Below are 24,330 nucleotides of genomic sequence, written 5' to 3' on the forward strand. Positions count from 1 at the left end.
TAACTTTATTTCACCAACATTCTTTAGTTTTTAATTTTTCTGAATTGAACAAGCTTTGCAGTCTATACGACAAGATAATTGGTTGGAGTTTTTCGACAGTCTAATAAAATACGTGTTTGCATTCCCAGAGACCCTACGCTTCTAGAATTTTCCATCTCTCCATAGTGTGTGCACTCGATCATTCATTCTTAGAAGACTCCTCACACTAATATTCCCACAGACCTTCTCCTCCTGGGATCTTCATATTGAGAAGACCTTCAGTATTCCCGACACTGCGAGCCCCAGATCGTTTTATTGATTCTCTCCGTTCCATTTCTCGCCACAATGACTCCCCAACCGTTCAAACTACTCCATCTACCAATTGTGGCTCTTCGAAATGTTCTAAAATTATTGAATCCAATTGAGTTGTAAGTTGTTCACTAAGACTCCAAACATATTAATGGCGGCAATTCCAGATTCGAGTTATCCCAATGCTCCCGAAGAGCCCTCTCCATCATACCACTATCCGGCAGCAAACATTTCAAGCTGCACATGAACCAGTTTTCTAGCTCCATTCATGTCAATGACTACGCTTTTCGTATGTATAATAATGACGTTCAATCGGCATATATTCTGCATGGAAACCGTACTTTTATGGAGTCAACAGTAAAGATTCGCCACCATTCAGAGCGTGAGATCATTAGTTTCTGGGAGGATCGGCATGTCAGATTGAAGACTGTCTTCTTCCATCTCTCAAACGTATTCAAATGCCCAATTGAATGCGCCAGGTTTTTGAATACAATTCCAGCAGTGGTCTACATGTCGATTATCGATTTTATCAGTAGTCGTCAGTCTGAAATCAATGAACTCAATGTCGGTGGCGAAAACCTTTCTGATGAACATGTGATTGAGATATTTGATAAATTGAGAGTCGCTGACCATCTAGAAATGAGTCATCAATTTTCTATAACCCCATCAATTCCATTCAGCTCAAAATCCATTTCTATCTGGAACTCCGCTTGGATCACAACTGAACACTTGAATTTGATGAAGCACTGTATAGTAATTGAACTACATCGGTCTACATTAACTGATCATGATATGACATTGTTTTTGAACGACTGGAAGTCTGGACAGTTTCCAAATCTTCAATATTCATCCATCAAAAGCAGTTTTCTTAGCAAAAACTTTACTCCATTCGGATTACCGTCACTTCAAAATACTGTCAATCCACAATATTATGCAAGAATGTAAGAATATTTGTGAATTCCACTCGAAATATTTCCAGTGTTTTCAGCATCTTTGGTTCGCCAAGAGTTATTTTTGGAGCTATCGATTTTCAGAGAAATGATGGAGTTGTAGCAAAAGTTCGTTTCGACGATCAAGATGGAGATTTGCAAATTCTGTTGTTCTAATAGTTTCGTTTCCGTTTTATTGTTCATCTTGTTTCTATTTCCATGTTACTTCGTTAAGTTTAAAAAAAAGTTTACTGTTTGCATGTGCTTTAGAATTATGATTCCGAAAAATACAGAAACTACAACTCAATTGTATTCAGAAGTTGTTGCACATTTCAGGAAGAAAGAGAATTGTTATATCCGTGAGATATAGAAACCTGGCCTAGCACCCTAGTTCACGTGCTCTACTTATTTAACTTGTTATTTCCTATGGAAATCAGTTTGTAAATAAACCTGTTCTAAATAACTCGCTTACGGCTCGATCGCACAAACGCAACAGTGGCGATCAGAATGAGCTGAAAATGTGCAGAATTACAGTGTTGATCAGGAAAACATAGGATGTAACAGATTTACAGGACATGGGACAGAAATTGAGAGAAACCAGGCGCTCTGCGTCTTTAACCAAAAAATTCTTAATTTTCAGAATATAGGCATAATTATACTTTTCTAAAAGCTGGAAACACGCTGATTATACACACGTCTTCTTCTAACCTCACAAGGTATGACGAGTGGCAAATCCTTAAAGGCGCACGTGCCAACATTTTTTGCCGCACCTGTCCAAAAGAGTCCCAGTTTTTGCATTGTTAATAACTTCAAAATTATTTTTTGGGAGAAATTGGTTTTTGGGTGAGGAGGGGTAAAAATAAAAAAATAAAAAAGGGTGTGCCCAGCAAAAATAGTTTATTGGACATTATAAAGAGTGTCAAGATAATTTTAAAGATCTTCTAGAATTGAAAAAGGAACAAGGAGAAAAATAAAAAAAGAAACAAAGTTATTACAACAGCAGAATTTTCAACTCGCCATTATTGTCGTAATAAATTTTTGCAGCAACTCCATCATCTCGTTGAACATCGACACCTCCATATATAAATCTTGAGTAACCAAGGATACTGAAAACATTGGAAATATTTCGAATGAAATTTGTGAATACTCTTACGTTCTTTCATACATCTGTGAATTTACAGTAACCCGAAGTGACGGTAGTCCGAATGCGGTGAAGCGTTCGCTCAGAAAATCACTATTGATGGATAAATATTGAAGATTTGGATATTGTCCAGATTTCCAATCGTTCAAGAATGATGTCATATTACTATCAGTGAATGTAGACTGATCCAAATGAATTACTCTACAGTTATTCATTGAATTCAAGTGTTGAGTTGTGATCCAAGCGGAGTTCCAGATAACAATGGATTCCAAGTTCAAAGGAATTGATGGGGCCCTAGAGAATCGATGACTCATCTCTAGATGATCAGTGACTCTTAATTTATCAAATATCTCAGTCACATGTTTATCAGTCAGACCATCTCCCCAAATAGTGAGTTCTTTGATTTCAGACTGACGGCTACTAATAAAATCGATAAACGACATGTAGATCACTGCTGGAATTGCATAAAAAAACCTGGCGCATTCGGTAGGACAGTTGAAAACTTTTGAGACATGGAAGAAGACAGTCCTCAATCCGACTAGCTTATTATCCCAAAAACTAGCGAGCTCATGCTCTATGCGGTGGTAAATCTTTACTGTAGACTCCATAAAGGTACGTGTTCCATGCGGAATGTATATCGATTGGGCGCGCGTGCTATAAATACGAAAAATGTGGCCATTGACATGGATGGAGCTAGAAAACTGGTCAATTTGCAGCTTGAAATTTCTGCTACCGGATAACGGGATGATGGAGAGGGCTCTTCGGGAGCATTGGGATAATTCGAATCTGGAATTGGTATTAATATTTTTTTTAGTTTTAGTGAAAAACTTACAATTCAATTGGATTAAGAAGCTGGAGCACATTTCGAAGAACCAGTGTAGGGAGATGGAATAATTTGAGCGGTTGTAGGGACATTATGAAGGGGAATGAATGCAGAGAATCAATAAATAGGATGGGGGACCAGTTGTGTGCAGACACTAGACGATTCCTTAAGAAGTATCTCAGAAGGAGAAGACCCCTGGGAATACAAATACGTCCCTCATCGCAGTGAGTGGTCAGAGTTAGAGATGGTTTCGGGGAATTCACACATTGAAATGAATGCTACAATGTCTGGAATAAGTTAGAGACTTTAGAAACTATAAAACTTTCTTTATATTTCCAATAAAACTCAAAGTTCGCGGAATCCTTTCCACCTGAAAGAGAAATTTCCAGAAATATCTATGGACATTCTTATAGTGCTGCTGCTTCTAAAACATCTTCAGTATCTATTATCGACTATGGATGATAGATAGCAGTAACATATCAAAGTAGTAGTTTCAGTTTACACAACAGAGAGATTGCATCCCTCCCGCAATCTCGTCGTATATACCACCCGGTGCGAACTAACTAGGGAAGGCCTCCGGGTGACCGTGGAGTTACGGTACGTGACCTATATCGTTGGAAAGCTGATAAAACGCTGATTCCAAATATATATTCAGTTTCTGCCCTCGAAGCCTGTATTCGAGAAAAACGAGGTCAAAGTTTGGACCCTCTGACAATCAGCGTTTTCTCAGCTTTCCAACGATATAGGTCACGTCCCGCAACTCCACGGTCACCTGGAGGCCATCCCTAGTAAGCCAGAATCATCCCACCGCCCAACTCAATCCTTGAAATTCACAATGTTGTCTTTGAGATTAGCAAGCGGACTGAAAAAATTTGTCTTGTGAAATTTTGATAATTGCGGCTCTTCAAGTGATCCCAGTGTCCAAGTTTCTCAACTTCTATCCTTTGTATATATTCCCAGAAACCATCTCCTTGAGCAAATACTGGTGGTACTGACCACCACACTCTAACAACGTATTTGTCTACTTGTATTCCCAGAGGCCACCTCGCTCTAGAATTTTCCATTGGGGCAGTGGACTCCTCGGACCCTTATTGATTCCCTCCTTCTTGTCTCAAGTGTCGGTCCCCCGCTCATCTCATTGATTCTCTCCTTCTATTTTTCGCCTCAATGACTCCCCAACCGTTCAAACTTATCCGTCTTCCAGCCCTGGCTCTTCGAAATGTGTTGCAGTTTCTGAATCCCATTGAGTTGTGAGTTTTTCAATTAGACTCAAAAAATACCTATGACAATTCCAGATTCGAGCTATCTCAATGCTCCCGAAGAGCCTTCTCCGTTATCCCCCTATCCGGTAGCAGAAAGTTCAATCTTCGCATAAACGAGCGTAGCACCATCAGTGTCAATGGCCACTATTTTGGTACTTATAACAATAGCCCCCTATCGGAAAATGTTTTGCATGGAACGCGTACTTTTATGGAGTTTACTGCAAAGGCTTACCTTCATTCAGAGCACGAGCTTGTCAGTTTCTGGGATAATCGACATGTCGGATTGAAAGCAGTTCTTTTTCATCTCTCAAAAGTTTTCGATTGCGCAATTGACTACGCAAGATTTTCGGATAAAATTCCAGCAGTGATCTACATGTCAATTATTGATTTGATTAGTAGTCGACAGTCTGAAATCAAAGATCTCACTATTTGGGGAGATGGTCTGACTGATGAATATGTGACTGGGATATTCGATAAATTGAAAGTCACTGATCATCTAGAGATGAACTATCAATATACTGTGCCTCGATCGATTCCATTCAACACAAAATCCATCGTTATTTGGAATTCCTCTTGGATCACAATGGAACACTTAAAATCAATGAATAAGTGTACTGTAATTCAATTATATCGGTCTACAATAACCGATCCTGATATGACATTGCTTCTGAACGACTGGAAGTCTGGACAATATTCAAATCTTCAATATTTATCCATCAAAAGTAGTTTTCTTAGCAAAACCTTCACCGCATTTGGACTTCCGTCACTCACTGGAGATCAATCGCATGAAAAAACGTAAGAATGTACGGAAACTCTATTCGAAATATTTCCAGTTTTTCCAGCATTCTTGGTATAGAAAGAGAGATTTATAGAGGTGTCGATGTTCGACGAGATGATGGAGTTGTTGGAAATATTCGTTTCAACGATAAAGAGGGAGTTTTGCAAATTCTGGTGTTGTAACATTTTTTCTTTTTCACTATTCTTCTTGTTCCATGTTACTTCATTAAGTTTAAAATGAAATTTATTGTTTTCTGTCGTTTCATTTACAGATAACAATATGACGAAGATTGAGCGGCTTCTACTATCTCTAAAGAGTACTGAAAATCCAAAGTGATGACGTTTCCTATGGTGTCTGCACACAATTAGTCCCTGTCCTGTTTATTTATTCTCTCCATCCATATCTCTTTACAACGAATCGAACTAGTCGAGACACAGTGATTTGTACATTCCCCTGGACCATCTTCCCTAAAGGCCATATATTTAAGAATTCTCATCAACACTGTCTAGTCGCGAATATTCGAAATCTGGATATCCTCTGTCTGGCACCCGTACTTTTATGGAGTCTAAAGTAAAAATTTGTCACCAGTCAGAGCAGGAGTCAAAGCTGTGAAAACAGGAGCTTATTAGTTTCTGGAGAAATAGACGTATCGAAATTAAGACTGTCTTCTTTCATATCTCAGGAGTATTCAAGTGTCCCATTGAGTGTGGGAAGTTTGATCCTACGATTCCAGCAGCGAACTACATGTCGATTATTGATTTCATTAGTAGCCGTCAATCAGAAATCAAAGAACCCTTTGTCGGTGGCAAAGACCTTTCTGATAGAAAGGTGATTGGGATATTTACTAAACTGAGAGTCACTGAACATCTAGCTTTGTGTCATCAATTTTCTGAACTTCCATCAATTCCATTGAACCACTCAAAATCCATTGAAATCTGGAACTCTTCTTGGATCACAACGGAACACTTGAATTTGATGAAGCACTGTATAGTTATTAGACTGAATCAATCTAAATTAACTGAGAATGATATGACATTGTTTTTGAATGACTGGAAGTCAGGAACGTTCCCAAATCTTCAATATTCATCTACCAAAAGCAGTTTACTAAGCAAAACCTTCACCGCATTTGGGCTCCCATCACTTCAAGATACTGTAAATCCACAAGATCATAGAAGAACGTAAGAATGTTTGTGAATTCTACTCTTAATATATTTCCAATGTTTTTAGGGTCCTTGGTTACCTAAGATCTGTTTATGGAAGTGTCAATGTTCAAAAAGATGATGGAGTGAGTTGTTGCAGCAGTTCGTTTCTACACTAAGAATGTTTTCGACCATGAATAATAATATTTTCTGTTTCATTGTTCCTTTTGTTCTTTTTTCCATAATTCTTCATCAAGTTTTTAATAAAATCTACTGTTTCCAGTCGCTTAAGGTTTACATTCACTGATAACGATATGACGGAGTTTTTAGGGAGCTGGCAACGTGCTGAGTTGCCGAATCTTGAGTACTTACCAATAAAAGTCAGAGGGCATAGACTTCACGGCCTATCTTTACAAGAAAGGAAAAACGGGAAATTTGGCTTGTTAACGGTCATGGAGCTTTCGATGTTTGGCAATGTTAGGAAAGTTCTGTTCTACTGCGCAGGTGTTACTAGAAACCATCTCCTTGACCCAATACTCCTCCTGTATAAATCACGATGAGAGATCTTTCTCCGGGGATCTTTCTCAAGTGATGACGTTCCTTTTTAGTGTTTGCACAAACCTCATTAACACAGTCTAGACCCTATCTTGAGGTATTTGCATTCCCACAGACGATCTCCTCCTGTGGTGTTCATGTTAAGAGGACCCTCAGTCTTCCCGACACTGTGAGTCCCAGCTCTTTTTATTGATTCTCTCCTTTCCATTTCTCTTCACAATGTCTCAACCGCTCAAACTACTCCACCTCCCAACACTGGTTCTTCAAAGCGTGCTCCAGTTTCTTAATCCAATTGAGTTGTAAGTTGTTCACCAATACTCAAAAAATATTAATGCCAATTTCAGATTCGAATTGTCCCAATGCTCCCAAAGAGCCCGCTCCATCATTTCGCTATCCGGTAGCAGAAAGTTCAAACTGCACATGAACGAGTTTACTAACTCTATCCATGTCAACGGCTACTCTTTCCATATTCATAGCAATGACTCTCCATCAGAATATCCTCTGCATGGAACCCGTACTTTTAATGAGTCTATTGTAAAAATTTCCCATCAGTCAGATCAGGAGTCGAAGCAGAAGCTCATTAGTTTCTGGGATAATAAGCTAGTCGGATTAAAGACTGTCTTCTTCCATCTCTCAGCAGTTTTCAACTGTCCCACTGAAAATGCGAGGTTTTCTCATCCGATTCCAGCAGCATTCTTCATGCCAATCATCGATTTTATCATTAGCCGACAGTCCGAAATCAATGAACTCTATGTCGGTGGCGAAAACCTTTCTGATGAATATGTGATTGAGATATTCAATAAATTGAGAGTCACTGAACATCTAGTTTTGTGTCATCAATTTTCTAGACCTCCATCAATTCCATTCAACTCTAAATTCATTTCTATCTGGAACTCCGCTTGGATCACAACGGAACACTTGAATTTAATGAAGCACTGTACAACAATTCACCTAGGTCGGTCTTCATTAACTGACCGTGATATGACATCACTCTTGAACGACTGGAAGTCTGGACAGTTTCCAAATCTTCAATATTTATGCATCCAAAGCAATTTCCTTAGCAAAAACTTCACTGCATTTGGACTGCCGTCACTTCGAGATACTGTAAATCCACAACCTCATATAAAAAGGTAAGAATGTTTGTGAATAATACTAGAAATCTTTTCAATGTTTTCAGCATCCTTGGTTTTATAATATGGATTTATGGAGGTGTTGCTGTTCAAAGAGATGATGGAGTTGTTGCAACTGTTCTTTTCGACAAGGAAGATGGAGATTTGCAAATTCTGGTTTTGTAAAATTTTGTTTCTGTTTTCTTGTTCTTTTTGTTCTTTTTGTTTTCTTTTTCCATGTCTCTTCATTGAGTTTCTAATAAAATTTAATGTTTGCAGTTGCTTGTTATCCTAAAAAATTATTGTACTGTTGGCACCGTATGTTCTTCTAGACTAGTCTTGAGTTTCTAGACTTACCTACAAATGCCATTGAGTTGCGAGTTTACTTACGGGAGCGCGTGCATTTCTTGCTGCTATTCTGTCAATTTCGGTTTCGAAACGGAATGGGGCACTACATAGATAACGACGATGGGCACCAGATGGCCACAAGTTGAAAAAACACGCTCTACCGCGGATGTTTTCTATTCATTTTCAATTTTACATCTTTTTGCATTACACTAATTATTTCCCACAGAAGAGCCCAGGGATTGTTGGAGTAAAAATCGGTAAAGGCAATGGTTGTAAAATCCCCGATTAACAGTCTGATACGCATGGTTGGGCAAACAGAGTACATTCCCAGAGACCTGACCTATACGGTTGAGAAGGAATCCATCACACTCTAAGAACGTATTTGTGTATTTGTATTCCCACAGACCACCCCCTTCTAGAATTTTCCATCGAGGGCCCCCGTTTATTGATTTCTAGCTCTCTAGTGTCCACCCGTTCATCTCATTGATTCTCTCCCTTTCATTTCTCATCGCAATGACCGAAGAACCGTTCAAATTATTCCGTCTTCCAACTGTGGCTCTTCGAAATGTTCTACAATTAATGAATCCAATTGAATTGTAAGTTGTTAACTGAGACTCAAAAAATATTAATGACAATTCTAGATTCGAGTTATCCCAATGCTCCCGAAGAGCCCTCTCCATCATCCCGCTATCCGGTAGCAGAAAGTTCAGGCTTATTGTGAACAAATCATCTCACTCAATCCATATCCTAGCTCCATCCAATATAAACTCTTTTCGTATGTATAGCAATAGCCGCCAATCGAAATATATTCTCCATGGAACCCGTACTTTCATGGAGTCTACTGTAAAGATTTGCCACGAGTCAGAGGGTGAGCTCCTTAGTTTCTGGGATGATTATTTTGTCGGATTCAAGACTGTCTTCTTCCATCTCTTAAAAATTTTCAACTGCGTCATTGAATCTGCAAGGTTTCATCCTGCATTTCCTGCAGTGATCAACATGGCAACTATTGATTTCATCATTAGCCGACAGTCCGAAATCAAAGAACTCATTGTCGATGGTGAAAACCTTCCAGATGAATATGTGATTGAGATATTCAACAAATTGAGAGTCACTGATCGCTTACTTATCCGTCATGAATTTTCTATGACTCCTCCATTAATTCCATTCAACTCGAAATCCATTGATATCTGGAAGTCGTACTGGATCACAACTGAACACTTGAATTCCATGAGGAACAGTACTGTAATTCAGTTAAATTGGACTACATTAACTGATCGTGATATGATACCATTCTTGAACAACTGGAAATCTGGACAATTTCCAAATCTTCAATATTTATCCATCAAAAGCAATTTTCTGAGCAAAAACTTCACTGTATTCGGACTACCGTCACTTCAGGATACTCTTGATCCACAAGAACAAAAAAGATAGTAAGAATGTTTGTCAATACTACTAGAAATATTTCCAATGTTTTCAGCATCCTCGGTTTGCCAAGAACAATTCATGGAGGTGTTAATGTTCAGAGAGATGATGGAGTTGTTGCAACAGTTCGTTTCGACAATGGTGAGGGAGTTTTGCAAATGATGTTGTTGGAGTAATTGTGTTCCTGTTTCTTGTTTTTCTTGCTTCTTTTTTCATGTTTCTTCATCAAGTTTTAAATGAAATTCACTTTTTGGAGTTGATTCAATTTTAAATTCCGACTTCCCGCCAAAAAGGCCTACACGTCATCATTCGAGAAGGATCCCTGGACCATCGGGAATACAAATATGTCCCTCCTTAGAGTGTGTAGTGAGTTTCATACAGTTTTTGGGAATGTACACAAGGGGACCACTTGACACCGCAATTATCAAATAGCCAAAAACGCACACATGGCCTAATTAAAAATTTCATTGCCTCATCCTTGCATACCTGAGTGCAACTTCATTATCTCAGTGTTCCAAAAAAAGTTCAAAAGCAATATATTTTTTATCTTGAAGAGATATCACAAAGTCGTTGATCATGATCTTCAATATTATTGCAAGCACTCCTCTCACATCGTTTGAATATCTTGAGCAAACGAAATACTTTCACATCACCATAAGTTGTATATCTCCGTCGTTTTTATCAAAATGAATCTTCGCAACAACTCCATCATCTCGTTTGAATTCCACCGGACAATAGATAATTGGTGTGATTCCACAGATTCTGTAACAGTAAATTGGAACTTTAACGATCAAAAAACGTTATAAGCTTACCGTTTCTCAAACCATTGCTTATTGACTTCATCCTGTAGTGATGGTAACCCGAATACCGTAAAGTTCTTGCTCAGCGTGTTGCTTCTGATTGATAGATACTGAAGATTCGGACACTCTCCAGAATTCTAGCTCTCCAGAAATGAAGTCATATCCTCGTCGGTTAGAGTAGACTCTCTTAATCGTATCACTGTGCAATGTTTCATAGAATTCAGATGTTTCAAAGTGATCCATGATGAGAAAGTTATATACACCGATTTCGATGTGAATGAAATATTAAGATCTCTCGGAGGGTCCTGATATATCTCCAAGTACTCAATGACTTTGAGTCGATTCACTATTCTGAAGACATTTTCATCACTCATCGTACTCGAACATATCACTAAACTGTCAATCACAGTTTGACGACTTCTTATTAATTCAACAATTGACAAGCAAATGTCAGCTGGCATACTCATATTTGTCAGACCGAGGTGTGAAGTGGTACAGTTGAAAAGGTGGACCAAGTGACTAAGAACTGTCTTGAATCCTATGTAAGGACAGTCCCAATAGATCAGAAGTTCATTTTCGGATAAGTAACCGACGTCAGCGGATACAGTGTTACCGTCGAAAACCCGGATTCCAGTCGGAGGATATTCAGCTTGACGATGTCTTCCAATAACCATAAATGAGTAATTATTGAAAACAATCGATCCAGATGAGCTTTCTATGGACATTTCAAAACGTTTTGTTCCGGATATGATATTTGTTGCCTTTCGTGAACATTGAGATATTTCGAATCTGAAATATAGAATAAAATTAATTTGTGAGGGGCTTATTCAGGTAAAACTTAGGTAAAACCTACAACTCAATTGAATTAAAAAATTGAAAAACGTGACGAAGGGCGACGGCGGGAAGGAAGAAGATAGTAAACGGTCGGTGTTGGTTCATTATTAAAATGAATGAATTAGCGACCGGACACTCGGTGAGTATGATCCCATTGTCTATGTCTAGATGGATGGATCTGTGGAAATCCATCACAATCTAACGACGTATTTGTGTATTTGTATTCCCAGAGACCACTCCCTCGTAGAATTTTCTAGTGACGTGACCGCAGTGCTCTCCTCTCCACACTCGGCCTCCCGTTTATCTCATTGATTCTCTACTTCCATTTCTTGTCTCAATGACCGAACAACCGTTCAAACTGCTCCACCTTCCTGCCGTGGCTCTTCGAAATGTGTTGCAGTTTCTGAACCCACTTGACTTGTAAGTTTCCCCTCGGGACCCAGAAAAAACCACCAACTATTTTATATTCCAGATTCGAGCTATCTCAATGCTCTCTAAATTCGGCATCTATCATACCGCTATCGGGTAGTCGAAAATTCAAACTTGTTGTGAATGCGTCTCCCCTCTCTATCTCTGTCAATGACCATGTTTTTCGTATCGGTTACAATCGTTCTCATCCGCCGAGTTGGTTTTTGGAAAGAACCTGGAAGTTTATGGATTCTACTGTCAGGGTTGTCTATCTGTCGAGGCAACAACTCATTAGTTATTGGGATGATCGATATGTCGGATTAAAGACTGTCTTCTTCCATCTCTCAAAAATTTTCAACTGTACCATCGAGTCTGCAAAGTTTTATTCAATTCCAGCAGTGATTTCCATGTCGATTATCGATTTTATCAGTAGCCGACAGTCCGAAATCAAAGAACTCTTTGTCGGCGGGGAAAATCTTACTGATACGAACGTAACTGAGATATTTGATAAATTGAGAGTCACTGACCATCTAAGTATGTGTCATCGATTTTCTATGCCTCCTCCATCAATTTCATTAAACTCGAAATCCATGTTTATCTGGAATTCCGCTTGGATCACAACTGAACACTTGAATTCAATGAAAAACGGTATAGTAATTCACCTAGATCGTTCTACGTTAACTGATGACAAGATGACATTGTTTTTGAACAACTGGAAATCTGGACAGTTCCCAAATCTTCAATATTTATACATTCAAAGCAGATTTCTTAGCAAAACCTTTACCCCATTTGGACTACCGCCATTTCAACATACTCACGATCCACAATTTCATATGAAAACGTAAGAATGTTTGTGAATAATACTAGAAATGTTTTCAATGTTTTCAGCATTCTTGGTGTGGAAAGATTCATTTATGGAGGTGTTGATGTTAAGAGAGATGATGGAGTTGTTGCAAATGTTTATTTCAACAATCAAGATGGAGTTCTGAATATGATGGTATTGTAATATTTGTGTTCCTATTTTATGTTTCTTCTTTAAGTTTTAAATAAAGTTTACTGTTTGTAGTTGCTGGACTAAGGTCAACTCTGATATTTTCATAGAATAATGTATGGGTACCTGTGAGTTCATTTTCGTATCAAAAGAATTATAAAAATCGGTCTGAAACCCGCTGAAAGCGATCACCGGTAAGTTTGGGCATTTCGGTGATTTTTTCGCTATTTCTGCTCATTTTTGTTGTTTTCTTTCAATGAATTTGATAGAAAACGAAAAAATTGAAAGGAACAAAAATGGTAGAAAAACAATACGAAAACCTGAAAGTGAAATTTCTAGAATTTTCCACATCCCCAAAAATGTCCAAACTGTTTGGCCGCTAGTTCTCAGCGGGGCCAAAGTCGAATTTCTGGGCCATGATGCCAATTTTCACCGGCGATCGCTCTCAGCGGGTTTCAGACCGATTTTTCAAATTCTTTCGATATGAAAATGAACTCACAGGTACACATACATTATTCTATGATAATATCAGAGTTGACCTTAGTCCACCTTTAAGAATTAGACCGGTCTACATTTACAGATAAAGATATGACGGAGTTTTTCGGGAGCTGGCAACGTGCTGAGTTCCCGATTGTTTACTTCTTGTTTGTAATAACTCTTCAAGATAATAAATATATTTCTTTCAAATGACTTGGACACGAAAGTTGTTGAGCATCAGGTCTGGGCAAATAGTGTACATTCCCAACGGCCAAGCCTATGCAGTTCTATCGACATGTTTGCATTCCCAGAGACCACCGCCTTCTAGAATTTTCCATCGAAGGACCCCATTTATTGATTCTCCCCTGTTTGTCTCAAGTGTTGGTCTCCCGCACATCTCATTGATTCTCTCCCTTCTATTTCTCTCCACAATGTCCCAGCCGTTCAAATTATTCCGTCTTCCAATTGTGGCTCTTCGAAATGTTCTAGAATTATTGGATCCCATTGAATTGTAAGTTGTTAACTGAGACTCAAAAAATATTAATGACAATTCCAGATTCGATTTATCCCAATGCTCCCGAAGATCCCTCTCGATCATCCCGTTATCCGGTAGCAGAAAGTTCAAGCTTCGCATGAACAATAATTATAGCTTCATCCATATCCTAGCTCCATCCAATGTCTACTCTTTTCGTATGTATGAGAATAGTTCTCAATCGAAATACATTCTGCACGGAACCCGTACTTTTATGGAGTCTACAGTAACGATTAGCCGCCACTCAGAGTATGAGCTCTATAGTTTCTGGGATGATCGATTTGTTGGATTGAAGACTGTCTTCTTCCATCTCTCAAAAATTTTCAACTGCGGCATTGAATCTGCAAAGTTTTATACTACAATTCCTGCAGTGATCAACATGCCAATTATTGATTTTATCATTAGCCGACAGTCCGAAATCAAAGAACTCCATATCAGTGGCAAAAACTTTTCTGATGAACATGTGATTGAGATTTTCGATAAATTGAGAGTCACTGATCGCTTACTTATCCGTCATGAATTTTCCATGTCTCCTCCATTAATTCCATTCAACTCGAAGTCCATTGATATCTGGAAGTCGTACTGGATCACAACTGAACACTTGAATTCCATGAGGAACAGTACTTTAATTCAGTTAAATTGGTCTACTTTAACTGATCGTGATATGACTTCATTCTTGAACGATTGGAAGTCTGGACAGTTTCCAAATCTTCAATACTTATCCATCCAAAGCAATTTCCTTAGCAAAAACTTCACTGCATTTGGACTACCGTCACTTCAAGATACTGTCGATCCACAAGATCATCAAAGAATGTAAGAATGTTTGTCAATACTACTAGAAATATTTCCAATGTTTTCAGCATCTTTGGTTACCCAAGATCTATTTATGGAGGAGTTGATGTTCAGCGAGATGATGGAGTAGTTGCAAACGTTCACTTTGACAATGAAGAGGGAGTTTTGGAAATTCTGGTATTGTCATAATTGAATTTGTGTTTTATTGTTATTTCTGCTCATTTTTCTATGCCACTTCATTAAATCATAAATAAAATTTATTGTTTGCAGTTGTTTAAGAATTATGATTTCGAAAAAAAACTAATAACGAAACCCTTCCCCACCAACAACACCTACACATCATCACTCGAAAAAGATCCCAGGGCCGGATGACCCTTGGGAATACAAATACGGTATTCCCTGCTCAGAGTGTGTAGTGATTTGGATATGACTGCTGGGATTATGCACAAGGGGACCACTTGAAGTCACAATCAGCAAACTCAATGTATTATTAACTTTCCGTAAAGTTTATCATGTCCATGTGAGAGACGTAGAGAGTGTATCTCCAATCTAAAACTATTTAAAAAAAAAAGCGAAAGTGACCAAAAACGCACACATGACGGAATTGAAGCAACGTTGCCCAACCTCATTATCTAAGTACCAGCCTGTCTTCCCCGCCTTCGGCGGTTAAGCGGCTGGCCTCTTCTGATTTACGTGGCAACCCTTCATTCTCGCCCACCTCTGGAGTGTACCTCCAATCTAAAACTATTTTTAAAAAAGCGAAAATGACAACAAAAAAAGCACACGAGACGGAATTGAAGCAACGTTTGCAATATATTTATTATTTTGAAGAGTTATTAAAAACAAGGAATCGTAGATAATGATCTATAATATTATTACAAGTACTCCATAACCTCGTCTACTTTTCTGAAAGCTAGAAACGCGTTGATTTTGAGTGTGTAGAGAAAACTGAAACAGGAGCACAACTTGGCAAGCTAGTTGAAACGGTATAGTTTTTATTAATTAATATGAACGAAGCAGTATACAATCTGACGCAAACAGATAACAAATACAAGGTTCTGGGACGTTTTGAAGCCAGAGTGGTTTCGAAACGACCTGTTGTCAAATTACAATACGAGAAGATCAACAATGCTGTCTTTGACGTCGAAATTAATTTTGGCGGCGGCTCCATCGCCTCGTTGAATATCGATGGCACCATATACTATTCTGTGTTCACCGAGAACACTGTAAATATTACTATTAGGTGCCTACTGTACAGTAACTATGGAAACTTACAGCTTTTTAAAGAAATGAGGATTTACAGTATCTTGAAGTGAAGGTAGTCCGAATGCCGTAAAGTTTCTGCTAAGTGCGTCACTCTTGATTGATAAGTACTCAAGGTTTGGATATTCTCCTAGTTTCCAGCTTTCCAAGAGCCACTTCATATCGTCGTCAGTTAGAGTAGACTGTTTAAGGTCAATAATTATACAGTTTTTCATGGCACTCAAATGTGTTGGAGTGATCCAATACGAGTGCCTAATCAAAACTGATTTGGTGTTAAATGGAATGGTCTGAGACCTAGAGAAACGGTATCTAAATTCCAAGTCTTCGGTGATTTGAAGACTGCTGAATGTATTCATTACATCTTCATCGGTCAATGAATCTCCAGCAATATCTAATTTTCTGATTTCAGACTGGCGGGTGCTTATATAATTAATAATTGAGTTGTATATCTCTGTTGGAATTGTCCGCGACGATTCAAAAGAATCAATGGGGCAGCCAAAAACTTTTGTGACTTGAAACAAGACATGCTTCAATCCAATATGTATGTTTTCCCAAAAACTCATAATCTCGTGTTCCGATTTATGAGAAACATCTGCAATGTTTCCCATAAAATTTCGGTTTCCTCGAAACTCGTATTCCGTTTTGAGACGGTTATGTTCTACACGAAACACGTAATCGTTGATAACAATGCAGTCAAATGGAACATTGATCTGACAATTGAACTTTTTCGTGAGTTGGAGTAATCCAATACGAGTGCCAAATCAAAACTGATTTGGTGTTATATGGAATAGCCTGAGACCTAGAGAACCTGTACCTCAGTTCCAAGTCTTCGGTGATTCGAAGACTGCTGAATATCTTCATTACATCTTCATCAGTCAATGAATGAGCTTCAATCGCTAATTTTCCAATTTCCGACTGACGGGTGATTATAGAATCAATAATTGAATTGAAGATCGCTGCTGGTATTGTCCACAGCGATTCGAACGACTTAATGGTGCAGTCAAAAACTTTTGTGACGTGAAACAGTACATTCTTCAATCCGATATCTATGTTATTCCAAAAACTGATTATCTCGTGTTCCAATTCATGTGCAACATCTGCAATGATTCCCATAAAATTTCGGTTTCCTCGTAACTTGGATCCCGTTTTACAATGTTGACGTTTTACACAAAACACGTAATTGTTGATTACAATGCAGTAAGATGCAACATTGATACGACAGTGGAACTTTTTCGTACCGGCAAGAGGTATGTTGAATCTCGTTTTTTGCGAGCATTGAGATAATTCGAATCTGAAAATATGGTCATCGTGATGATGAAGCGTCTCATAAAACTTACAAATCGATTGGATTCAAAAATTGAAGAACATTTTGAAGAGCCAAGGTAGGAAGGCGGAGAAGTTTGAACGGTCGTTGGTCCATTGTAAAGATTGAGAAAAAATCCATCAACGACGTATTTGTGTAGTTATATTCCCAGAGACCACCCCCTTCTAGAATTTTCTAGTGACGTCTCCTCTCCACACTCGGCCTCCCGTTCAGCAGTCTCTACGACATGATAATTGGTTGGAGTTTTTCATTTCTACAGTCTAATGAAGGGCATGTTTACATTCCCAGAGACCCTACGCTTCTAGAATGTTCGATCCAGGGGTTCTCTACACGGTATGTACACTCGACCATCCATTCTTAGAAGACTCAACCTACTAATACTCCCAACGACCATCTTCTCCTGGGATCTTTCGCAAGGGACCGTCTGGTGCCTGCACACTCTATGACCCACCGTTCATCTTATTGATTCTTTTCCATCTATTTCACTTCACAATGTCACTACCGTTCAAACTACTCCACCTCCCTACAGTGGCTCTTCGAAATGTGCTACAATTCCTGAGAATTGAATTGTAAGTTGGTCACTAAGACTCCAAACATATTAATGACAATTCCAGATTCGAACTGTCCCAATGCTCCCAAAGAGCCTTCTCCGTTATCCCCCTATCCGGTAGCAAAAAGTTCAAGCTTCGCATAAACGAGCCTAGCTCCATCAGGGTCAATGGTCACTCTGTTAGTATTTATAACAATAGCTCCCAATCGGAATATGTTTTGCATGGAACCCATACTTTTATGGAGTCTACTGTAAAGACTTACCACCACTCAGAGCAAGAACTCTGCAGTTTCTGGGATAATTGGTGTATCGGATTAAAAGCCGTTCTTTTTTATCTCTCAAAAGTTTTCAACTGCGCGATTGAATGTGCAAGATTTTCGGATAGAATTCCTGCAGCAACCTACATGTCAATTATGAATTTCATATGTAGCCGTCAGTCTGAGATCAAAGAACTCACTATTTGGGGAGATGATCTGACTGATGAACATGTGACTGAGATATTTGATAAACTGAAAGTCACTGATCATCTAGAGATAAATCATCAGTATTCTGTGCCTCGATCGATTCCATTCAACACAAAATCCATTTTCATCAGGAACTCCTCTTGGATCACAATAGAACACTTGAATTTAATGAAGAATTGCACAGTAATTCAATTAAAACGGTCAACATTAATAGATCATGATATAACATTGCTTTTAAACGACTGGAAATCTGGACAGTTTCCAAATCCTCAATATTTATCCATCGAAAGTAGCTCTTTTAGCGAAAACTTTACGGCATTCGGACTGCCTTCACTTCAGAATACTGTCAATCCACAACTTTATGAAAAAACGTAAAAATGTAGGTAAATTATACTAGGAATATTTCCATTGTTTTCAGCATCGTTGAAAATTCTATTGTTGTCATAATAATATTTCTGTTTTATTGTCCTTTTTGTTCCCATTTCTATGTTTCCTTATTTTAACAAGTTTTTAAAGTTTTCAATGAAATTTACTGTTCACAGTTGCTTCAGGATCATTATTCCGACAACAAAATACAGGAATTCAAATGGATTTTGTAGCATAGATGCGAAAATTTCGAGAGAAAAACGGTTTGGGCTTTCAATTCTATTGGCAAGAAAGCGTTTAGAATGGAATGAAAACACACGTTATCACTTGAGTAAGATCCCAAAAGGAGAAGGTCGGTGGGAATACAAATATGTTCCTCATTGGTGTGTGCAGTGTTAGTTAAAACAAGTTAGTTTAAACGATATAGTTTTTATTAATTATTATGAACGAAGAAGTATCCAATCTTACGCAAACAACAAACAAAACAGATAACAAATACAAGGTTCTGGAACGTTCAGAAACCAGTGTGGTTACGAAACGTCCTGTAGTCAAGCTACAGTACAAGAAGATCAACAATGCTGTCTTTGGCGTCAAAGTGAATTTTGGCGGCAACTCCATCATCTCGTTTAATATCGATGGCTCCATATACTTTTCTGTGTTCACCGAGAATCCTGTAAATATTACTATTAGATACCTACTGTACAATGCCTATAGAAACTTACAGCTTCTTAAAGAAATGAGGATTGACAGTATCTTGAAGTGATGGCAGATCGAATGCCGTAGAGTTACTGCTAAGTGAGTTACTGTGGATTGATAGGTACTCGAGGTTTGAATATTCTCCTAGTTTCCAACTTTCCAAGAACCACTTCATATCGTCGTCTGTTAGAGTAGATCGGCTAAGGATAATAACTGTACACAACACTTAAATGAGTTGGAGTGATCCAATACGAGTGGCAAACCAAAACTGATTTAGTGTTAAATGGAATAGTCTGGGGCCTAGAGAACCTGTACCTCAATTCCAACTCTTCGGTGATTCTAAGACCACTGAATATCCTCATAACATCATCATCAGTCAATGAATCTGCTGCAATCTCTAATTTGCCAATTTCCGACTGGCGGGTGATTATATAATCGATAATTGAATTGTAGATCTCTGCTGGCGTTGTCCACGACGATTCAAAAGAATTAATGGGTCACCCAAAAACATTTGAGATGTGAAACAAGACATGCTTCAATCCGATATTTATGTCATCCCAGAAACTGATTATCTCGAGTTCCGATTCATATCCAACATCTGCAATTATTCCCATGAATTTTCGGTCTCCTCGAAGCTCGTATCCAGTTTTAAGACCGTTATGTTCTACACAAAACATGTAATCGTTAATTAAAATGTAGCCATATGAAACATCGATGCGACAACTGTACTTTTTCGTGCCCGCTAGAGGTATGATGCATATCGTTTTTTGGGAGCATTGAGATAATTCAAATCTGAAAATATAGTCATTGAGATGATGATGAACCGTTTTATAAAACTTACAACTTGATGGGATTCAAAAATTGAAGAACATTTTGAAGAGCCAAGGTAGGAAGGTATAGAAGTTTGAACGGTCGTTGGGACATTATGAAGAGGAATGAATGAAGAGAATCAATGAAATGAACGGGGGTCGAGTGAGGAGGAGAGCAGACAGATCATTGTAGATTTTACGTACAAGTAAGGTGTCATTGTAATTGTCATAGTTGTCCGGAATCCGGATTCCGGAAATTCCGGATTCCGGAATTCCGGGTTTTTTTTGGCATTCCGGTTCCGGTTCCGGATTCCGGAAAATGAAAATTTTCATTCCGGTTCCGGATTCCGGATTCCGGAAAACGAAATTTTTCATTCCGATTCCGGATTCCGGATTCCGGTTTTTTGAATTTTTTTTCCGGAATCCTGGAGTTTAAATTTTAAAAAATTTTTTGAGTTTTAAAAGACAACTGCATTACTCCTTTTTCGGTTTTGAACCTCAAAAGTAGTTTTAAACTTTATATATCATTAAAAACACTCAAAAAAATGACTTGGCCTTGCAAATTTATCAAATCATTCCGGATTCCGGATTCCGAGAAATTCCGGAATTCCGGGTTTTTTCGTCATTCCGGTTCCGGATTCCGGGTTCCGAAAAATTAAATTTTTGATTCCGGTTCCGGATTCCGGATTCCGGTATTTGAAAAACTTCATTCCGGTTCCGGATTCCGGATTCCGGAAAATAAAAAATTTGATTCCGGTTCCGGATTCCGGATTCCGGTTTTTCGGAAAATGGCATTCCGTACAACTATGGTAATTGTATTCCCACAGACCATCTCCTCCTGGGGTCTCCGTATTGAGAGGACCCTCAGTTTGTCGAACACTGTAAACACCCGCATTTTGTATTGATTCTCTCCTTCCATTCTCACTCACGGAGACATCACTGCTTCAGTTCGGAGGAAAAGACCTGTGGGAAAGTAATGACGTCACACAAGTTGGGACCAACAAGATTTCTATTTTAGTGACTAAGTAAATCTTATTATAAAGTTCTTGTGTTTAGCCTCACCCATCGAGAGTAAATATGGTAAGAGATCTATTTGTTTATTATAGTTTTAATGAAACATAAAAAATACAAGTTTAAGATTAAAATATGATATAATACAGACATAATCACAACACAAGAAGTTTCAATGCTTTAGAGGTGGTTAGTATAAAAGCATAGAATGTAATGAAATAATAAAGAAAAAGGAAAGAAAAAATGGACATGAGATATACAGTAAGACATACGCATATTTTCTAATATGTATCGAACGTGACCGGTTTAAGGTCAATAATTATACACTTTTTCATAGCACTCAAATGAGTTGGAGTGATCCAATACGAATGCCAAATCAGAATTGATTTGGTGTTAAATGGAATGGTCTGAGACCTAGAGAACCGGTATCTAAATTCCAAGTCTTCGGTGATTTGAAGACTGCTGAATGTCTTCATCACATCTTCATCAGTCAATGATATTGCATCAATTGTTAATGTTTCGATTGCAGACTGGCGGGTGCTTATATAATTAATAATTGAGTTGTAGATCTCTGTTCGAATTGTCCGCGACGATTCAAAAGAATCAATGGGACAGTTAAAAACCTTTGTGACTTGAAAAAAGACATGCTTCAATCCAATATGTATGTTATCCCAAAAACTGATTATTTCGTGTTCCGATTCATATGAAACGTCTACAATCGTTCCCAAAAACGTCCGGTTTCCTCGAAATTTATATTCCGTTTTGTAACGATTATGTTCGACGCGAAACACGTAATCTTTAATTACAATGCAACCATATGGAACATTAAAGCGACAATTGAGCTTTTTCGTGCCGGCAAGAGGTATGATGGATGTCATTTTATGGGAGCATTGAGATAATTCGAATCTGAAAATATAGTCATTGGGATCAGGGCCGTGCGAAAAAAAGTTTCCGAAAAATTTTCGAAAAACTTTTTTTTCGAAATCTTGGTACCGAAAAAACCGAAAAACTTATATTTTTCGAAAACTTCGGACCGAAAAATATCGAAAAACTTTTTTTTTTCGAAAAATTTTGACCGAAAAAACCGAAAAATTCGAAAAAAAAGTTTCCAGAAAACTGTCTGAAAAATGTGTTTTTCGGGGGCAAAAATCTTGAATTTGTGTGAAAACTGTAAGTATTTCTAAGAAAGACTGATAGAAACCTGTTTTTGAGTACAGAATTTTAGAAAAAATCGAAAAATCACTATTTTTGTAACTTAAATTTTGAAATTTCAGGAGAAACTTCCAAAATTTTTCGAACGGATTTTTCGAAAATTATCCGAAAATTTTTCGTCCGAAAAACTTTTTCGAAAAGTTTAGACCGAAAAATTTTTCGCCGTAAAATTTATCGGAAAATTTGGCCCGAAAAATTTTTCGCCCCAAAGTTTTTCGAAAAACCACCGAAAAAACCGAAAAAATTTTTCGCCCCAAAGTTTTTCGAAAAACCACCGAAAAAACCGAAAAAATTTTTTGCACAGCCCTGATTGGGATCCCTCTCTCTCTCATAAAAAACTCATATAAAACTTACAACTCAATTGGATTCAAAAATTGTAGAACATTTCGGAGAGCCACTGTAGGAAGGTGGAGAAGTTTGAACGGCCGTTGGGACATTATGAAGAGGAATGAATAAAGAGAATCAATAAAAATAACGGGTGCTCGAGAAGACTGAGAGACTAAGAGCCAGTTGTACACCCAAAGATGAAGGCCCCCGGTGGAGATGATCTCTGGGAATACAAATACAATGTCACCAGGTCTTAGACGGTATTAATGAGGATTGTTATATTAATTACCTCAAGAGAAGATGGTCCGAGAGAATGTACAAATCACGGTGTCTCAACTAAAATGTTTAACGTCATTACTTTCCCACAAGCCTTTTCCTCCGGGGTATTCCTACAAACCGAAATAGTGATGTGTACCCCCTTCTCCGCACTCGACACCCGTTCACTTTATTGATTCTCTCCTTTCATTCTTCTTCAAAATGGCCCAACCGTTCAAAATCCTCCACCTTCCCACCTTGCCTCTTAAAAATGTTCTACAATTTTTGAATCCAATCGAGTTGTAAGTTTTATGAGACGCTTCATCATCTCAATGACTATATTTTCAGATTCGAATTATCTCAATGCTCCCAAAAAACGAGATTCAACATACCTCTTGCCGGTACAAAAAAGTTCCATTGTCGCATCAATGTTGGATCTTACTGCATTGTAATCAACAATTACGTGTTTCTTGTAGAGAATAACCGTGACAAAACGGATTACCGTTACATTAATGAATTTCGAGGAAACCGAAAGTTTATGGAAACCATTGTTGACGTTGCTTATAAATGGGAACGCAGGATAATCAGTTTTTGGGATAACACATTTATTGGATTGAAGAATGTATTGTTTCACGTCACAGAAGTTTTTGGGTGTCCCATTAATGCTCTTACATGGTCGTGGCCAATGCCAGCAGAGATCTACAACTCAATTATTGATTTTATGATCACCCGCCAATCTGAAATCAAAAAATTAACAATTGGTGGAGTTTCATTGACTGATGAAGATGTAATGAAGATATTCAGAAGCCTTAAAATCACCGAAGACTTGGAAATGAGATACCAGTTCTCTAGGCCCCAGACCATTCCATTTAACACCAAATCAGTTTTGATTTGGCACTCGCATTGGATCACTCCAACTCATTTGAGTGCCATGAAAAACTGCCTAATTATTGACCTTAAACAGTCTACTCTAACTGACGACGATATGAAGTGGCTCTTGGAAAGCTGGAAATCAGGAGAGTATCCAAACCTAGAGTACTTATCAATCAAGAGCACCGCACTTAGCAGTAACTTTACTGTCTTCGGATTGCCATCTCTTCAAGATAATGTCAATCCACATCTCCTTGAGAAGCAGTAAGTTTCCGTAGGTATTGTACTTTTCTATTAGTAATTTTTACAGTATTCTTGGGGAAAGCAGATTAATACATAGAACAATCGACATCCAACGAGGCGATGGAGCCCCCGCCAAAATTCACTTCGACGGCAAAGACGGCACTGTTGCGCTTCTCGTGTTGTAAGAAGTTTGTTTGACTACGGGACCCAGAGTCTTGTATTGGTTATCTGCTTTTTTTGTATTCGTTATCTGGTAAAAATTTGGTATTTACATGCTCTCAATAATACCTAATATTCAAATTGATGAAATAT

General features: G+C 38.2%; 12 protein-coding genes across 12 annotated transcripts; 9 read left to right on the forward strand and 3 right to left on the reverse strand.

Moving 5' to 3' along the window:
- Positions 1 to 324: 324 nt before the first annotated feature.
- On the forward strand, positions 325 to 1,394 carry GCK72_011379 (uncharacterized protein; the record flags this gene model as incomplete). Its single annotated transcript, XM_003099549.2, has 3 exons — positions 325 to 407; positions 456 to 1,229; positions 1,277 to 1,394. The coding sequence occupies 3 exons, from the start codon at positions 325 to 327 to the stop codon at positions 1,392 to 1,394; spliced, it is 975 nt and encodes a 324-aa protein (XP_003099597.2).
- Positions 1,395 to 2,208: 814 nt separating this feature from the next.
- On the reverse strand, positions 2,209 to 3,273 carry GCK72_011380 (uncharacterized protein; the record flags this gene model as incomplete). The annotated part of the gene is made up of 3 exons (XM_003099606.2): positions 2,209 to 2,323; positions 2,371 to 3,144; positions 3,191 to 3,273. The coding sequence occupies 3 exons, from the start codon at positions 3,271 to 3,273 to the stop codon at positions 2,209 to 2,211; spliced, it is 972 nt and encodes a 323-aa protein (XP_003099654.2).
- A 1,075-nt stretch (positions 3,274 to 4,348) lies between these two features.
- On the forward strand, positions 4,349 to 5,403 carry GCK72_011381 (uncharacterized protein; the record flags this gene model as incomplete). Its single annotated transcript, XM_003099555.2, has 3 exons — positions 4,349 to 4,431; positions 4,477 to 5,238; positions 5,286 to 5,403. The coding sequence occupies 3 exons, from the start codon at positions 4,349 to 4,351 to the stop codon at positions 5,401 to 5,403; spliced, it is 963 nt and encodes a 320-aa protein (XP_003099603.2).
- Positions 5,404 to 5,965: 562 nt separating this feature from the next.
- GCK72_011382 (uncharacterized protein) lies at positions 5,966 to 6,539 on the forward strand (the record flags this gene model as incomplete). Its single annotated transcript, XM_053728410.1, has 2 exons — positions 5,966 to 6,399; positions 6,449 to 6,539. The coding sequence occupies 2 exons, from the start codon at positions 5,966 to 5,968 to the stop codon at positions 6,537 to 6,539; spliced, it is 525 nt and encodes a 174-aa protein (XP_053587987.1).
- A 595-nt stretch (positions 6,540 to 7,134) lies between these two features.
- Positions 7,135 to 8,210, forward strand: GCK72_011383 (uncharacterized protein; the record flags this gene model as incomplete). Its single annotated transcript, XM_003099570.2, has 3 exons — positions 7,135 to 7,214; positions 7,260 to 8,045; positions 8,093 to 8,210. 3 exons carry the CDS (start codon positions 7,135 to 7,137, stop codon positions 8,208 to 8,210), a joined length of 984 nt encoding a protein of 327 aa, XP_003099618.2.
- A 675-nt stretch (positions 8,211 to 8,885) lies between these two features.
- GCK72_011384 (uncharacterized protein) lies at positions 8,886 to 9,970 on the forward strand (the record flags this gene model as incomplete). Its single annotated transcript, XM_003099542.2, has 3 exons — positions 8,886 to 8,968; positions 9,014 to 9,802; positions 9,850 to 9,970. 3 exons carry the CDS (start codon positions 8,886 to 8,888, stop codon positions 9,968 to 9,970), a joined length of 993 nt encoding a protein of 330 aa, XP_003099590.2.
- A 761-nt stretch (positions 9,971 to 10,731) lies between these two features.
- Positions 10,732 to 11,319, reverse strand: GCK72_011385 (uncharacterized protein; the record flags this gene model as incomplete). The annotated part of the gene is made up of 1 exon (XM_003099605.2): positions 10,732 to 11,319. One exon carries the CDS (start codon positions 11,317 to 11,319, stop codon positions 10,732 to 10,734), a length of 588 nt encoding a protein of 195 aa, XP_003099653.2.
- A 446-nt stretch (positions 11,320 to 11,765) lies between these two features.
- GCK72_011386 (uncharacterized protein) lies at positions 11,766 to 12,842 on the forward strand (the record flags this gene model as incomplete). Its single annotated transcript, XM_003099631.2, has 3 exons — positions 11,766 to 11,848; positions 11,901 to 12,677; positions 12,725 to 12,842. The coding sequence occupies 3 exons, from the start codon at positions 11,766 to 11,768 to the stop codon at positions 12,840 to 12,842; spliced, it is 978 nt and encodes a 325-aa protein (XP_003099679.2).
- An 893-nt stretch (positions 12,843 to 13,735) lies between these two features.
- On the forward strand, positions 13,736 to 14,817 carry GCK72_011387 (uncharacterized protein; the record flags this gene model as incomplete). Its single annotated transcript, XM_003099616.2, has 3 exons — positions 13,736 to 13,815; positions 13,861 to 14,649; positions 14,697 to 14,817. 3 exons carry the CDS (start codon positions 13,736 to 13,738, stop codon positions 14,815 to 14,817), a joined length of 990 nt encoding a protein of 329 aa, XP_003099664.2.
- A 917-nt stretch (positions 14,818 to 15,734) lies between these two features.
- Positions 15,735 to 17,311, reverse strand: GCK72_011388 (uncharacterized protein; the record flags this gene model as incomplete). Its single annotated transcript, XM_053728411.1, has 4 exons — positions 15,735 to 15,852; positions 15,904 to 16,233; positions 16,706 to 17,182; positions 17,229 to 17,311. 4 exons carry the CDS (start codon positions 17,309 to 17,311, stop codon positions 15,735 to 15,737), a joined length of 1,008 nt encoding a protein of 335 aa, XP_053587988.1.
- Positions 17,312 to 17,707: 396 nt separating this feature from the next.
- On the forward strand, positions 17,708 to 18,604 carry GCK72_011389 (uncharacterized protein; the record flags this gene model as incomplete). The annotated part of the gene is made up of 2 exons (XM_053728412.1): positions 17,708 to 17,784; positions 17,830 to 18,604. 2 exons carry the CDS (start codon positions 17,708 to 17,710, stop codon positions 18,602 to 18,604), a joined length of 852 nt encoding a protein of 283 aa, XP_053587989.1.
- Positions 18,605 to 23,127: 4,523 nt separating this feature from the next.
- On the forward strand, positions 23,128 to 24,203 carry GCK72_011390 (uncharacterized protein; the record flags this gene model as incomplete). Its single annotated transcript, XM_053728413.1, has 3 exons — positions 23,128 to 23,207; positions 23,254 to 24,039; positions 24,086 to 24,203. 3 exons carry the CDS (start codon positions 23,128 to 23,130, stop codon positions 24,201 to 24,203), a joined length of 984 nt encoding a protein of 327 aa, XP_053587990.1.
- Positions 24,204 to 24,330: the final 127 nt, after the last annotated feature.

This window comes from Caenorhabditis remanei, chromosome III, assembly GCF_010183535.1.
Source record: "Caenorhabditis remanei strain PX506 chromosome III, whole genome shotgun sequence".
Lineage (NCBI taxonomy): Eukaryota > Metazoa > Nematoda > Chromadorea > Rhabditida > Rhabditidae > Caenorhabditis > Caenorhabditis remanei.